Raw genomic sequence first — 17224 nt, forward strand, 5'->3', positions numbered from 1 at the left:
TGGCTGAAGTCGGACGCTTAACCGACTGCGCCACCCAGGCGCCCCATCCCCATAGTGTTTCAAATGCCTAGTAAAAGCTGCATGTGGAAGAAGTATTAAATGTGAAACTAATTATAATAAACATTATTGTGGTTTTCATCCTAGAATTATAAGAGACCATGGATTAATCAACCTTAGAAAGTTTCAGTGTAAGTATTAGCTGCTTTCTTTATTTTAAAATTTCTTCCAACATTATTGAACAGTTTTGAACAAATCATTTATGGCAGTAGTTCTTAATTTAACTTGCATATTAGCATCAATCCGGAGCCTTTTTTTTTTTTTTTAAGCAATCTTCACACTTAGCATGGGGCTTAATACGTGACCCCAAGATCAAGAGTCACATGACCTACTGACTGAGCCAGCCAGGCGCCCCAGCATATCATGTAGGAAGCTTTAAAAAATTCTCATGCCTGGGTATCAACTCAGACTATTCAGAATCTCTGAGGATTAGTGCTAGAACATTTTTATTTTTAAAATATCTTTAAGGCAGTTCTGTTACATAGTGAGAGTTAAGAATCATTAATATCTGATCAACATTTATATGATAATTCCTTTTTTTTAAGTAGTATAGTAATTACAGCATGAATATTAATGGGTCATTTTCTGGAACTGGATAGGAACTATATGTTAAACACAACCGTGATCATCAGGTTGTTAAACGTTTTTATGGAAAAAGTCAACCCGTATTGTGCATGGTAGTGGACACAGAAGACATTTAGCTCTGTATGATGGTGAGAATGAAACTATAATGATTTTTAAGTGAATGTTCACTTTGATGTTACTGTTTTAAATATTGAAGTTACCTAGGCTGAGCAGAAAGAGCCCCTGTACTTTTTCTTCTTCTACACTGCAGTTTGTTCAGCAAATAAGAATTATGATCTGATAATTACAACATTTTTATAGAAATGTTTATAATACTCATATGTATTCTTTTTTGTAAAAGTACCTGATGATTATTGTGCTTTGTATCCTAGTTGATAGAACTTTATAGGGCTTGACACTCTGTGCCATTATAGGGTGCAGGTCAGCCAGTCATGGGTTAAATGTTTTTGTGATCATAATGTGACATTTTTTTTCACTTTCTGTTACACTTTTTCAAGTGATTGTGGTGTTTTGAGGATGTCACTCTTAATAGTTAAGTAATAGGCTTATCTTTTATTATTAGATATTTAGCTTTTTAAATCATCATACATAATTCTCTGGTGCATTTGTGAATAAAGCTTTATATATATTTAGAATTTTTTAATGTTTATTTATTTTGAGAGAGAGAGTGAGCGAGGGAGGGTCAGGGAGAGAGAGAGAGAGAGAGACAGAGAGAGAATCCCAAACAGGCTCCCTGCTGTCAGCGCAGAGCCCAGTGCAGGGCTCAAGCTCACAAACTGTGAGATCATGATCTGAGCCAAAATCAAGAGTCGGAAGTTTAGGGGTGCCTGGGTGGCTCCGTCGGTTGGGTGTCTGACTTCGTCCCAGGTCATGATCTCACTGTCCATGAGTTCGAGCCCCATGTCAGGCTCTGTGCTGACAGCTCGGAGCCCGGAGCGTGCTTCGGATTCTGTGTCTCCCTCTCTCTCTACCCCTCCCCCGCTCGTGCTCTGTCTCTCTCTCTGTCAGAAATAAATAAACATTAAAAAAAAAATTTTTTTTAAGAGTCGGAAGTTTAATCGACAGAGCCACTCACGTGTCCCATAGAATTTTTTTAAGGTGGATTCCCAGAAGTGGAGTTAGTAGGTCAAAGAATATGATCATTAAAAATGCTTGACATGTGCTGCCAGATTGCTTTCCAAAAAATGGTTGTATCAATTTATATTCCTTGCCTGTTTAACCTCATTGAGAACTGTGGGTTTGCAAAAATAACTCACAATCAGATTTCCATTGCCCTTTTTATAGACAATAATTGGTCATATTCTTGTAGCTACAGTAGTGGGTTCCTGTGTCTGAATGCCTGGGTTTTCAATAGCAGGTCAATAGGATTTTGACCTTTACTCATAGTAGAACTTGACTCATGTAAATTCTGTTCTCAGCTGGTAAACACAGGTCAGTTTAGCTTGATTATTCTTTTAACTGTACGTGTAGAGCTGAGAGGAGGCTCTGTTGCTTCTGAGAAAAAAGCAGCATGTGCAATGTGATTTCAGAGTTTTCAACTACCATTATAGTGAGTGTATGTGACCTTCATATCGTAGGCAGAGGGTTTTTCCATCAAATTTAAAATTTTTACTCCAAATTTTTCTGTACTATCCCTGCAGGGTTTTTTTTTTTGCTTTTGGTTTTGGGAGTTTTTTGGTAGTGAAAATAATCTGTGGCTGCCCATCAAATCAGCACCTGGAATTTGTGGATAAGAGTGTCTCCTATAAGGGAAGAGATGGAGCTGAAAAGAGACTCAATTTCAATAACGATCTTAACTGAAAGCCTGTATCTATAGTGGAAAAGTACGCAGAATTAGTTTAGTTACTGATCAGCTCATCTAATCAGTAGTTACTAATTCATCTAATCACCTGGTTTTGGTATAGTTCTTCTGATGGAAATGACCAAGTAGCAGTTCCTGGCACTTCCAACCTACCACTTAATTGTTCGTAGGTTTTACTCCCCATCCTCTTCACTGATACTTCTTTTTATTAGAAATTTGGTCATTAGTGATCCTCAGAGTTAACTACCTGAGGATCAGGAACCTGTATACACAGGATGCTATGACCATTTACTTGGATGATAATTCTCAAAATATAACTTCATTAGAAAGAGAGCACACATTTTTTCTAGGCTAACCTACCTCTTCTACATGCACTTCCCTTGTTTTCCTGTGGTAGTTCATACCAAAATTCTGCCCAACATTGTTCCTAACAATGCATGATCTGCCTTTAATTGTCTTTCCCATTACTGCCAGCAGTCCCTGCCCCTGTACAGATTAACAGACTGAGGTGCGGAGGTCACCTGGGTGCTCAGTAATGCAGATGACCTTCAATTCTCCAGTGATAACCGCATCCCTGTGTGATAGTCACTGTGATGCTGTTATCATTATGATTAATGTTTTGCATTCTTGGCTTTCCTGTTTGCTTCCTGTCATGGGTAAATTAGTCATGTGAGGTTAGGCATAGTATCCTTCCATTTGACTTCTAGTAAAAGAAACACAGACTCTAACTTAGAGATTTTTATATTCTCTATGGCATGGTTGTGTTTTATTTTCTCTGTAGTAATGGAACGGCGGTATCCCAAGGAAGTCCAAGACCTTTATGAAACAATGAGGCGATTTGCAAGGATAGTGGGGCCAGTGGAACATGACAAGTTCATTGAAAGCCATGCATGTAGGTGCTTTTTGAACTTTGTGCAAGTATTTGTGTGTTTGTGTATGTGTGTGTTTATATAAATAGAGATAATGGTATGTTTTAGGTGAAGTTCTATGAATAAATAATAAATAAATGAATATTTTTATCTTTTCTTCCCCTTTATTACCTTGAAATGACTTGGGGGTGGGACAAAAGAGGTTAAAAGCCTGGAAGCTTTCTTTTTTCCCCAGATAAACAGTAGTTTTATAGTCTCTCCCCTGACTTTTCATTATGGGAGTTTTCAAATACATATAAAAGTAGGTCTGACAGTGTAATGAACCCCCATGTATCCATCACTCAGCTTCAGCAATTAACACATCCAGTTTCATTTCTATTACCCCCTCTTCTTCCGTGCTCAACTGGATTATTTTGAAGCAAATCCAAGACATCATATCATTTTATTCATAAATACGTTAGCATTAAGAGTAGTTTTTAAAATGGGGACAAGATTTGGATGACTCATGGAGGTAGTACTTCCATCATTCTCTCTCTCTTTTTTTTTTAATGTATTTATTTTTAATGTTTATTTGGTCTTGAGAGAGAGAGAGAGAGAGAGAGAGACAGAGCATGAGCAGGGGAGGGTCAGAGAGAGAGGGAGACACACAACCCGAAGTAGGCTCCAGGCTCTGAGCTGTCAGCACAGAGCCCAGTGCGGGGCTCGAACCCATAAGCTATAAGATCATGACCTGAGCTGAAGTCTGATGCTTAACCGACTGAACCACCCAGGTACCCCTCCCCTCCCCCTCTCTTTCCCTTTTTTAATTAAAAACTATTTTTTTTATTTCCTTAAGTAATCTCTGTGCCCAACATGGGGCTCGAACTCACAACCCTGATCTCAAGAGTGTCATGCTCTACCGACCGAGCCAACCCAGTACTTCCATCATTCTCTTGCCTATCTTTCTGAGAGACCTTTGCCCAGTTACTATTTGATTTTTCACTATAAAAAAATTGAAGTTGTTAAGGCAGTAAGGCCTACACTTTAAAATAATCTGGACTGGGCAGCTTAGTCTGTATGTTTCATTGTGAGATTTATGTATTTGACCCTCAAATTTAGGGAAAATGCTTTACCAAGACTCTTATCCTGTTCTCATCATGCAATTATTTGTTGCATGGCATTATAGGCATTTATCTGAGCCTGGGTGGTTGTCCTCATCAAACACCCTGTTTGGTTGGCATTCTTTGTGTGGTTTGCACTAGGTGACTGATCCTTTACTTCCTGTCCCAGTTTGTGCCATCCCTGGTTCATGTGTCACTCCAAAGAACTACACCCCATGAATTGTCTGGGCTCTTCCTTCATCCTCTGTTTCAAAGCACCCAAATTTGAATGTTCTATCACATAATAACGCAAGCAGTACAACCTGATCTGTCCACTCAGAGGAAGCAGAAATCTTTGGTTTATGGAAAACAATGCTCTTTTGTTCCTATAGGAGAAAAGCTGTAAAGAAGCTATCTGGGACTTGAGCACAGAGCTTTTGTCCTTTGCTTATAAAAGGGCCACATCAAGTAATAGCAGAGATAGCTTTTATAAAAGAATTTGGTTATTTGGATAGATAAATAGAGGATAAACAGAGCAAGGAAACTTAGTTGTTTAAAAAAATTAATTCGTTACTTCTGTAGCTAATGAATTCAGCCAGTTCATTGTACCACCTTCTGGGAGACGTTTCCAGCTGCTTTCTCCAGCTGGAGATGGTAGCCAAAAGATAGCTAGAGTAGGTTTTTCTGAGCTCTTGGGTAACATTTCTTTTTTTTTTTTTAAGTTTATTTATTTATTTTGAGGGAGAGAGAGTGTGAGTAGGGGAGGGGAGAGAGAGAGGGAGAGGGAATCCCAAGCAGGCTCCACACTGTCAGCACAGAGCCTGATGTGGAGCTCAAACTCATGAACCATGAGATCACGACCTGAGCTGAAATCAAGAGTTGGATGCTTAACCAACTGAGCCACCCAGGCACCCCTCTTGGGTAAAATTTCTAATGAAATGTCATCATTATATAGGATTTCCCAAATGTAATTGCCCAGTCTTTTATATAAGACAGAATTACTGAAAATACTCAAAAGCAGAAGTATTCCTCTTAATGTTGATTTTGGCTTTCCAATTTTTCTCCTTCATTCTTTTTGGGATAAACAGTGGAATTTGAACTCCGAAGGGAGATCAAGAGGCTCCAGGAATACAGAACAGCAGGCATTACCAATTTTTGTAGTAAGTATGCTTAAGTTACACATTATATCAGTGGGCAAGTGTCTTCTTAGAATTTTTTTTTTTTTTTTTTTTTTTTGAGAAAAAGAGAGGGAAAGAAAGAGAATGTGAGTGGGGGAGGGGCAGAGAGAGAGAGGGAGAGTAAGAGAGAATGCCAAGCAGGCTCCATGTCCACTGCAGAGCCCAATGCAGGGCTCTATCTTACAACCATGAGATCATGACCTGAGCTGAAGTCAAGAGTCAGATGCTCAGCCAGCTAACCCACCCAGGTTTCCCTGCAAGTGTCTTCTAAACACATAAAGGAAGTCTCTGAGGCTTTGTGGATTTTTTTTTTTTTTTGGCTTTGTGAATTTTTTTAAAACAAGTTTTCCTTTTTTGAAATGAGTTTTTGATCTTTCCAGTAAAGTTTCATGTGTATAATCCTTATAAATACCCTTATATGGTTATCTCAGGTAAAATAAAAGTGACAACACAAAAGAGAGGTGCTGTTTTAGATGTGGGAATCTGCTATGGCCTCTAAGAAAAGGATTTTATATTCTGAATTTTAGCCTCAACCTTTTAAAATTTTGTGAATGCATGGTCTGATCATTTGTATTAACCAAGCTTCAAATGGTTCTACATGCTTGCATCCCAGTTCTTTGAGGTGGTAATAATACTTATATTAATAGCAGCCAACATCTTTCACCATGCACCAGGCCCTACACTATGATTCTTATAACAGACTTATGAGATCGGCAATGTTATTTCCATGTAATGAAGAAACAGATTTAAAGTGGTTAAAGATGGGAATGCAAGCTGGTGCAGCCACTCTGGAAAACAGTATGGAAGTTCCTCAAAAAACTAAAAATAGAACTACCCTACAACCCAGCAATTTGCACTACTAGGCATTTATCCACGGGATACAGGTGTACTGTTTTGAAGGGACACATGCACCCCCATGTTTATAGCAGCACTATCAACAACAGCCAAAGTATGGAAAGAGCCCAAATGTCCATCGATGGATGAATGGATAAAGAAGATGTGGTGTGTGTGTATATATATATATGTATGTATATACACATACATACAATGGAGTATTACTTGGCAATCAAAAAGAATGAAATCTTGCCATTTGCAACTACGTGGATGGAACTGGAGGGTATTATGCTAAGTGAAATTAGAGAAAGACAAATCATATGACTTCACTCATATGAGGACTTTAAGAAACAAAACAGATGAACATAAGGGGAGGGAAGAAAATAATATGAAAACGGGAGGGGGACAAAACAGAAGAGACTCATAAATATGGAGAACAAACGGGGTTACTGGAGGGGTTGTGGGAGGGGGGATGGTCTAAATGGGTAAGGGGCACAAAGGAATCTACTCCTGAAATCATTGTTGCACTATATGCTAACTAATTTGAATGTAAATTTTAAAAAATAAAAAATAATAAAATAATAAAGTGGTTAAAGAGGTAGTTGTAGTAGACCCAGGTCATAAGAGAAGGCAGTGGATTACAGTAGTTAAAAGCTTAAGGTCTAGACTTGGGCCAGTTGAGTTTGGATTCTGGCTCTCTTGTTTACCAGATTTGTAACTCTGTTTAGATTTCAGTTTTCCAAGTCTCTTAGAGCTAATAAGGTTAAATTAAAATAATGCATAAACACATAGCACAGTACCTGGCTCAAATGCTCAATAAATGGCAGTTTCTGTTGTTTTATTGGAAAGATCTTTAACATTCCCTCCTTCCTGTTGGTTGAAAGCTACTGCCCACTTCCCATAAGAAGTAGCCTTATTGGGTGTAAATTCAGCCTCGTGTAATGGTTCTTTATTTTTAACAACAGAAACCATTTCAAAATGGAATTTTATGTAGAGCCTAGTCTATAAATAAGATGAAAGTGAAACTACTTTGAATTCCGGTGGTACAGGTCATGTATGGAACCCAGGACCACCAGTATGTGGTGGTGCCTTTGCTCTTTACAGTAACCCCTGAAATATTTTCATGATATCCTGGGCTTTATGGAATATGGTTTGGAACTTTGGAATCTGTACAGCTTTTTTAACGTGTAGAAAACACCACACAGCTTTTGTTTGACAAGATGTACATAAGAGACACTGATACCAAGTTTTGATTACCCAATATTGATTGCCTCTGGGAAAGAAGGGAAAGAAATAGTGCTAATCAATGAGGACTTATTTTTATTTGTAATTTTAATTGGTTTTTAAAGCAGTATGCTTATAGCCCTTGTGTAACTTCGGAAAACATATAGATAGAAAAATACAACAGGATGCAAATATGATAGTATTTTAAGTTACTCTTTGGAAGTGGGATATATGAGTGACTCTTTCTTTCTTTGTACTTCTCTGTTTTGCAGGTTTTTGCCCCCATATTTCTCTTTCTTTTTTTCTTTAAGATTTTATTTTTAAGTAATCTCTACACCTGACATGGGGCTGGAACTTACAGCCCCAAGGTCAAGAGTTGCGTGTTCCACCGAGTGAGCCAGCCAGGTGCCCCTGCCCCCAAACTTCTTTCCATTTCTTTCCTTTCCTTTTCTTTTTCTTCTCTTTTCTTTTTTTCTTTTCTTCGCTTTTTTCTTTCCTTTCCTTTTCTTTTCTTTTCCTTTTTTTAATGTTTATTTATTGATTTTGAGAGAGACAGAGTGTGAGTGGAGAAGGGACATAGAGACGCAGAATCCAAAGCAGGCTCAAGACTCTGAGCTGTCAGCACAGAGCCCAGTGTGGGACTCAAACCTATAAACCAAAAGATCATGACCTGAGCTAAAGTCAGACACTTAACCAGTTGAGCCACCCAGGCACCCCCCTGTCCACAGATTTCTTAAAGCTAGAAAAAGAATAAAAATATTAATCATTTCTTGTCAAAAAAGGGATTTCAAACTGAGGGAACTCACGTTGCCCTTAGAACAATAATTGTGGAAGCAGTTTTGCAAAGGAAACCAAATAAAGGCAAACTGCTTGCTGGTCAGTTTGGAAGCCCTTCAGTTAGTTCTGCATTGTCATTGCAATTATGTGTCATCTACACCTTCAGGTGCCAGAACCTATGATCACCTCAAGAAGACACGAGAGGAGGAGCGCCTTAAACGCACCATGCTCTCCGAAGTTCTCCAGTACATCCAGGACAGTAGTGCTTGCCAGCAGTGGCTCCGCCGGCAAGCTGACATGTGAGTAATTAGTCCAGGAAGAAGGAGCATCTTCTTGGATGCTTTGGCTTTTACTTGTAGTTTCAGACATTTCCGTGGGTACCCCACCCACATGGCAGAAGAGTAATAATTGGGTAGCTAGAAAAACTCAGAAAATTTTAGCAGTCTATCTCAGAACTGTGGTACTGACTGTTTTGAGGAACATAGCTGCCCCCCCCTACTTTGCTACTTTGATCTTATTTTTAAAAATTAGAAAATTCCTCCACCCATGCCTCCTCTCTCCCCCATATCTACTGGAATGATTTCCATTGGTGAATCATGTCCTTGTCCTTTCCCTGTGATTGGTCTCCATTATGTTCCAGACTAAGAGGTCTTCTTAACAAATCCAAGTAATTTCTTACACCCCACGGAACAGATTTCCCTTAATACAGTATTTTCCCTGTTTAGTATAGTAGGATATCCTGTAAAACAGTGAAGTCTGTCTCATTACATCCCTTTAAAGTAACCAACCTAATAAATGGCACCCAGCCCACATGGGCTTTTGGAAATTGCCGTCTTTGGTGTGACATTAGTTAAATTCCTCTTCTTTGTTCTAGTGATTCTGGCCTGAGCCCTTCTATTCCGATGGCTTCGAATTCAGGTAATTATTTTTCCAGGCTGGAGCAAGACTTGATTGTGAAGTTTTCATTCTAGGGATTCACCCAGTAGTCCCTTCCCCCTTTCTGTGAGCAGTGTGCTTAGGCAGAGGAATGGTAAGTGTTATCGCAGTTTGTAAACATTAGCAAGTTTCAGTCTTTTCAGGGTTTGAGTACAGAGACAAGGGAAGAAAGAGCTCCAGAGAGGTGTTTTCTTTATTTTACCAATGCTCATGAGCAGTTCATTTGCTGCAGTTGTACCTACCACAGCTTTTGAGATTTGTCCCACAGTGGGTAAATTAAAGGCTTTGTATCCTGAGCAGAAATTCAAGGATTTCTTAATAATTTGGAGACTTGAGGTATTTGTTTGTTATCTTTACCTCTTTGGGTGTGTCCTCTATTTTGGGGTTAGTTGACAGAGCAAGATTAAACCATATGATAATCTGGAAATCCTTTGTTCTTGGTAATCAGTGAATGGTAATTTGGAGTGGAATAAGTTCTAGACTTCTGATCCAAAATTGTGGTGTTTGTTTGCCAGTTCTCTTGGTGGTTATTCTCACCCATGCTCCATATGCTATATTTGCCACTTTCCCTTATTAGAGCACACAGACCATGCTACTGTGGAGCCTGAGCTGGTCAGAAAGATGATGCACCTGCACTTTTACCATGCTTGAAACAGTAGACCTTTGATCCCATTTAAAGTCTCTCAGGTTCAGGGTCTAGACCAGGCTCAGATAAGGCTACTTTAGGAATACTTTTTAAAAAATTTATTCCTTTGTTTCAGGTGATTATTTCTTAATACTTAGAAAAGAGAGCCTTTTAGAGAGTAGTCAGGACAGCTGAATCCAACTTTTATTTTACAAATTTCATACTTTAATCCTGTCCCCTGAATCTACATACAGAAATACAAACAGCAATAATGTGACACGATAATAACTAATAATTTGGCATTTGTGTTTTCTGAAGCATTTATTCTGTACTGATTTATTCTTTGTTGCTTCCAAGGCTGGTGTTAGCCTTTCTCACCCCCTATTTTAGGTTGAGGAGACTCCTTGCTCCTCTTCATGTTCTCAGTTGGTCCTAAGGCAGTGCAAAGTAGAAAGTCTGGATCATTAATTACAACCTAGCCTCTGGTAACTTTGTTGAGGTACTAAATGATTTTAGTCTCCCTTTTTTAGTGTTTAGGGTAAGTCTAGACCTGTTGGTTATGGAGAACCCCTTATCCCATTGTTGATCCTATAGAGAAGCCTGTTTTCTAGCAGAGCAGCCTATAACAGTCCCTCCTCTCTCTCCCCACCTCTTAAAAGTCAACACCAATAAAACTTTTCTTTTGCCTAACCCAGCCCATCTATCTCCCCACTAATCCCAAATATACATTCAAAACAAAACCAAAAACTTTTGTCCATCAAACTTCCCATCCTGAGCAGTGACCTCATACTTGGGTTTCTTTCCCCATGTGTGAGTTCACCTCAGCTTCTAGTTTGCCATATAATGGCTCATTGTTCCTCTGTGTGTATCTTTCAGGTAAACAGGACTACTTTGGAAGGAACAGATATTCCCTCACATAATAAATAAGAAGGGCCTTTTGCTGGCCTAACAGTCTGCCTTTGATCTGAAGGCAAATGGTACTTGGTTAATTACCATGTTTGCCTTGTACTCCTGGCAGAGTAGTGAGGATTAGGAAATGTCTCTCCTGCAGAGTTGTTATTTCCATTCATCAGCTGTCAAGTGAGGCAGCATATGACCTTTTTTAACTGGATAACATCTGGGCTTTAGATTTTAGAATCTCCTACTGGGTTAGGAAGAATAGTCATATTTGATGTTTAGGTATATGTAATTGTGTATTTTAGCAGAGCAAAGGGCATGTGAATTACCATTTATATTTTCAGGTGAACGTTGGGGTGCCTGTGTTGCACACCAGACTGAGGCTGGAGGTATTGGGGAGAGATTTCTTACAGCTGGACATAGTGATCTTGTACCTAAGTGGCCTGGCTGTAGTGGACTTTGCTACTTTACACTTGAGGAATTGGCACTCCTATAAAATATATACCTTTTTCTGTGTCTGTAGGTAGACGAAGTGCACCACCCTTGAACCTCACTGGCCTCCCTGGCACAGAGAAGCTGAATGAAAAAGAAAAGGAGGTAACAAAAAGAAGGGAGCTAAAGGAAAGAGAGTAGAGTTGATTATTCATTGAATTGTCATTAAAACACATTATAGGATCCAACCCGTTTGGCTCTGCTCATGTGACATACATGTATAGCTGTAGTCTGTCCTACAATTTAAAGAGCTGAAGAGCTAATCTCAGCAAGTTTCAGAGAATTCCTTTCCTTAGCACCCTACCATTCGAAGACCATATGATATATAAATCTAATCAATGCAGCCATCATTTATTGAGGATTACCATGTACCAGATACTTTACTAAGTGCTTCATGTGAATGAAATTAATTTTTTATAAATCTAAAATAACTCCTATATGAAAATGTTTATTTCCTATTAGAATGGTCACTTAGATAAGTCCTACACTTATTCAAATAACTGTCTCCATAGCATGTATATAAGCCGTAAAGAAAGGGCTGCATCATCATATATAATCACATACAAATTTTGATTAAAAATGCCATGTCCTACTTTTGTTTTCCACTATAATCATCAGACTCATCTTCATATTACTTTTGGTTGTCTTAAAAATTTAAATCCAGCCTCAAAAGAGTCCTCCTCTAGTATTTTCAAAAAAAATGTGCACAGTGCTGAAGTCCATTCCAAAAGAGGAGTTCCTCTTTTGCTCCTCATGTGCTCCTCTTCCAGTTCCCAAGATCAGTCTCCCCATCTGCCACTCCAGACAAGTGAGGAAGAGTCATGGAGTAGGTAGGGGCTGTTAGTCTTTTAATTTATCCCCCAGGAACAGTAAAGATTAGTTTGGGAGTAGACAGAAGTGTTTGTTATATTTAAGTATTGCTGAAGAAGGTCACAGGCCATTCTGAGTCAAGTATTGAATGGCCTGGGGTTTCAAGCAGTTTTTATCCTTACCCACAAACGGTGACCTCACACTGCTCATTGTCATGAGATGCTGTGGCAGGTGAACTGGAATGGAGCCAGCTTTCTAGATTTTCAGCAGCTGAAATAGCCTCTTCGCAAGGTCTCTATATTTCCTCCTCCTCCAAAGTAGGAAATATAATCACAAAAGCAGGGACAACTACTTTATGCTGATACTAAAAATAATGTGATTCACACTTGGGAATCCAAGTATCTGCACCCCCGCCCCTACTGTGCCTTGTGGCTCTTCCTTGACTGGCTGTGTTGGAATGTGCTGGGCCAAGAGTTGTGTGGACCCAGGCTGCTCCTCTCGACACAAACTTGGAACTCCTTGACAAACCCAGGTGAGCCAGCTGACAGGTACTAAAGGCTCTCCCAGCATCATACTCTGGTTTTCTCTTCCTGAGTGTCTGTCGTTAGGGAGTATTCTCTCCAAGGAAGAGACTAAATGGAATGTGGTCCAGCCACCCAGCAGCTCCTATAAATAGTTGGAGGTTGATGTCACTTTTTAAATTTTATTTTGGCTATACCTACTGGATTAAATTACGAGAATGACAGATGTTAATGTTTATTAAATTTGCCGTGTCTTGCAGCTCTGTCAGATGGTGAGGTTGGTCCCAGGAGCCTATTTAGAATACAAATCTGCTCTATTGAACGAATGTAACAAGCAAGGAGGCTTGAGACTGGCACAGGCAAGAGCACTCATCAAGATAGATGTGAACAAAACGCGGAAAATCTATGATTTCCTCATCCGAGAAGGATACATCACTAAAGCCTGAGGCTCTGAGGGCTTGCAATCAGAAATCACAAGTTTGGAATGTGTGGGCCAAAGGACAGTACGGGCATTCTGGAGAGTTTCATTTCTGAGCTGAATTCTCATTGTAAAAAGAGGGGAAGGACAAAGGAAACCTTAAGTTGTATTAATACCTACTTTTTTCTCTGCCCTGCTTTAAAACACTCCTGTTGTTGGTATTGTGCTGCAGAGTTATGTGCTAGATAAGCTATTATTAAATGTGAGTGGGCATTTATTCCTAACACCTCTTGTAGCTAAAACAAGAACCATAGTACCTCACATCAGAGTGTTGGTAGAAATAGAAATGAACCAGTCTTTAGTCCCAGGAGTCCAGCTCAGATCTTTGTACTTGGGAGGTTGGTTTTCTGATTATCTGTTTCACCTTCAAACATTACAGAAAGATTTAAAATAAAGAGAAAGGTTATGGAGCATGAGAAAGCTTTCTCTTCTGAAGATTTCTTAAGCTGACATCTTCTGTTTATGAGCAAAGGGAAGGAAAATTTCCCTGTGATGGTCTTGTCCCAAACTACATCTTTCCCTTTAATGTCTGGCTTTGTACATTGCTGTCTGACTGTCTAATCTGCAGTAGACTTTTGAGGAGGTGGCACCGGATGTTAAAATGTCTCTGTTATTTTTAGAATTAATGGATTAAAATGTTTTGCTACTTAATTTGTGGGTGTGTCAAATATTCTGGTAACTAAAGCACACTTAGGGTGTTGAATGCCTGCCTCATCACGCTGCACTGTCTCTGCTAACATGTGTGTCCCGGAGTCACCCTGGTCTTACTGTGGGTTTCCCAGGATACCAAGCCCTTGAGGATGGAGATGACACAACTAACCTCAGCATTTGCTTGGATTGAGACCTGAGCCCTGATTTCTCAATGGTGACAGGCTAGCCTGCAATAAAAGCTACTTTTAAAACAAAAGTAAAGCAGTTTCATATATGAGACTCACTAGATATGAGGGTGAGTAGCCCCACCATATGTGAAACGATCCTCAAACCTTCCTACAAAATAAGCCAAACGCAGAGTCATGGTTATTCCATTTCTGCTAGAAGCAAAGCTGTATATAGAAAGAATTTCAGAATCTGCACAAATAGCCTTCAGTAGCTCACTGATTCCTTAGTTCTTTCAGCGTTCAACATGTCTAATTAAAATATATACTTTGGTGGAAGTATTTGCTCAAACTTTTTGACTGATACAAATATGCATGCAGCTTGCTGATAGACTTATCTAGGGGGTTATAAATGAAAAGGAAACTCTTGGGGCACCTGGGTGGCTCAGTCGGTTAGGCGGCCGACTTCGGCTCGGGTCATGATCTCGCGGTCCGTGGGTTCGAGCCCCGTATCGGGCTCTGTGCTGACAGCTCAGAGCCTGCAGCCTGTTTCAGATTCTGTGTCTCCCTCTCTCTGACCCTCCCCCGTTCATGCTCTGTCTCAAAAATAAATAAACGTTAAAAAAAAAAAAAAAAAAAAGGAAACTCTTAGGATCAGAGGAAATTGGAATAAAAGACTTCAATCTGAAAAAGGGTGGCTTGTGGAAATGCTCCCTTTTTTTTGCATTGTCATATCTCTTAGAAAATGTACGCTTCTACCACCATCACCCCTACTTGGTTATAAAGGGATTGCCTCTTGTTCCTGAAAACTAATTCCTCTTCTAAAGTGGGGGGTGCATTAGACATGGATGTCAAGTGATGTCTGTTGTAGTCCCAAGAGTCCTTAGTCTTGATTAAGGAAGGCTTCCTGAGAGAGGTGAGCTCTTGAAGCAATGAAACAATCGAGAAGAGAGAGAGAAAACGGCAGATGGAAGTGGGAGACTGTTCCAGACATGGTGGGTGGAGGACGATGTGGAGGCAGCAGTAGGAGTGAGGAAGATAGTACCAAGAGGTGTAGTTGGCTAGGACATGGGGGCAGCTGTAGTAGTTAGGAGTGGGAGATGGGAGGACAGTCTCGTAGAAACCTTGGGACCAGTCAACTCTGAAAAAACTGGGGAATCAGTTGATTTGATGAGGAAAATGGCAGAGTTGAAAATAGTGATAGTAAAATAAGGCTGTGATTTCAAATGACTGGATTTTAGAAAGTAGGATTATTACTGTGGTTAAGGTTTCTCAAGGATCAAGTCATATTTGGGGTAAAGGGTACTCTTCAGTCACTGCATCACCATCTTTGTGCATTTATAACAGAAAAGCACTTGCTGATATTTGATGTGGCTGGCTTAAGTACATTATTTTCTTCCATCTTCGTATCACCAAAGGAAGGCCTTTCTTGTTCTTAAAAATTCAGAGCTAGCAAGGGCCTTCAAAGTATATTCCATCCTTCCCCTTTGCTGCTAGATGGAGTTGGCCTTAAACCAGCTACACTAATCCAGGTCTCTCTTAGGCCGTATCATTACAAAGAGGGAACGTTTACCCTGAAATTCAATGACATCAGTAAAGACCTTTTACTGTTAAGAATTTTTATTGCAATTTAAAGGTTTCTGCTGGAATTCTGTGCATATCCTTCTTTGCCAGTGGTGAGAAATAGAGAATTTCTTCCTATGTCAAGACCCTTCCCATGCTCAAAGATCTAGACTGTCTCTCTTGAGACCAACTAACTCAATGGTTTATCTCTTTTTGGGTTCCAGTTTTTATTCTTTTTAGTCTCTCCCTGCTCCCCAACTCCCCATTTAAATCTGAAGTCAGTTAACCAATCCTTGTTGAGAGGTAAAAACAAGCTTCCAGTTTTCAGTAATGAAACCAGCCTGTGGTTAGCTGGAAAGGGGAGCAAACCAATGACATTCATGAAGAACAACAGAATTCCAGGTGGTAAATCACTCTAGCTTAAGGAAATCTGTAGATATGTAATAAGAGAACTAAACTTTCCAGTGTAAAGAATCAGAGGCCCAAATTGTAAAGAAAAGCTTGGAAAAACTCATTCATAATACTCTTCCACTTGTCTCTGGGCAAGAGAGTGGTACTGTGTTCTAAACAGCATTCTGGAATACTGTCCATCTTTCAGGATATCTTTGTGAGTACCTTCTAGATATACACTGTATTTTTGTTTTGTTGTGGTCTTTTGGGTTTTTTTTTTTTTTTTTAGAGACAGAGCATGAGTAGGGGCGAAGGGCAGGAGGGGGAGAGAGAGAGAGAATCATACTCCACACTCAGCGTGGAGCCCAATGCGGGGCTCAATCCCATGACCCTGGGATCGTGACCTCAGCCAAAATCAAGAGTCAGATGCTCAAATGACTGAGCCACCCGGGTGCCCCTATATTATTGTTAACACAAAAGGCTTTCCCACAACTTCTATGTTTCGTTTGAAGTTTGATTCAGGAGGTACTGATGTAGAAGTTTTGCTTTCCTTTCCAATATACCTAGCCAGATGTGGTTAACCTCTCCCTGATCTGCTGGAAAGGATCATGTCTGGTACAGTGGGGCACTGTGTGGCCTTGTGTAGAAGCTAAGACAAAGAATTTCTCTTCAAGCAGACACAATAACCAGCTCTTGTGAGCACAACATAGTAAGGGAGATTGAGCAGGATCTCCATGTGCAAGCAGAGTCAGAGCAGCCTGGTTAGGGAGTAATGGGCGTGCTGATATTGGCACTTAATTTGGGAGAACAGTAGGGAGCATTTAGTGAGTGTTTTGGAAAGAAGCCTATCCGTGAAGTATGCATCAGAACTTAGTTTGCTGCTTTTGAGTGGTTGGGGGCTAGGGGGTGGGGACACAGGTGAATCATTCCTGAGTAGTCTGGAAGGCCAGTTTCTAAATCTAATGGGAGGGAGTTCTTTTCCTGTTCAGTTTTGCCTACTGCCTTGGCTTCTGTCAGGAGTACCTCCGCCCCCAGCAACTGCCTTGATAAGAATATCAAATGCTCTTTGATTTGACTGACCAGGCTTACAAGTCAAGAGACAGGTATTTAAGGGAATGGTGAATGTTTTAACATCTGGCATTAAAATTCCTTTGTCACTATGAGTTACTTGCATGTTATGTATTGTATGCTGGGCCCTCTTCCCTGTTAGGAGTAAGAATAATAAGGAAGTTAAGAATCCAGAAAGTGACCATTAAAAGGTTTAAAACCCCAAACTGAGAGCTACAAAAATTT

The 17224-nt window shown here is 39.9% G+C and overlaps 1 protein-coding gene across 1 annotated transcript in view; it reads left to right on the forward strand.

The window, feature by feature from the left end:
* Nucleotides 1-14919, forward strand: part of TADA2A (transcriptional adaptor 2A) — a 48774-nt gene extending 33855 nt beyond the window's left edge. Inside the window, 7 exon segments of the mRNA XM_049636552.1 lie at nucleotides 145-188; nucleotides 3225-3335; nucleotides 5480-5551; nucleotides 8571-8703; nucleotides 9279-9322; nucleotides 11386-11459; nucleotides 12946-14919. Coding sequence (XP_049492509.1) covers nucleotides 145-188; nucleotides 3225-3335; nucleotides 5480-5551; nucleotides 8571-8703; nucleotides 9279-9322; nucleotides 11386-11459; nucleotides 12946-13131 — 664 coding nt within the window. The 3' untranslated portion in view covers nucleotides 13132-14919.
* Nucleotides 14920-17224: the final 2305 nt, after the last annotated feature.

The sequence above is a fragment of the Panthera uncia genome, chromosome E1 (genome assembly GCF_023721935.1).
Source record: "Panthera uncia isolate 11264 chromosome E1, Puncia_PCG_1.0, whole genome shotgun sequence".
Lineage (NCBI taxonomy): Eukaryota > Metazoa > Chordata > Mammalia > Carnivora > Felidae > Panthera > Panthera uncia.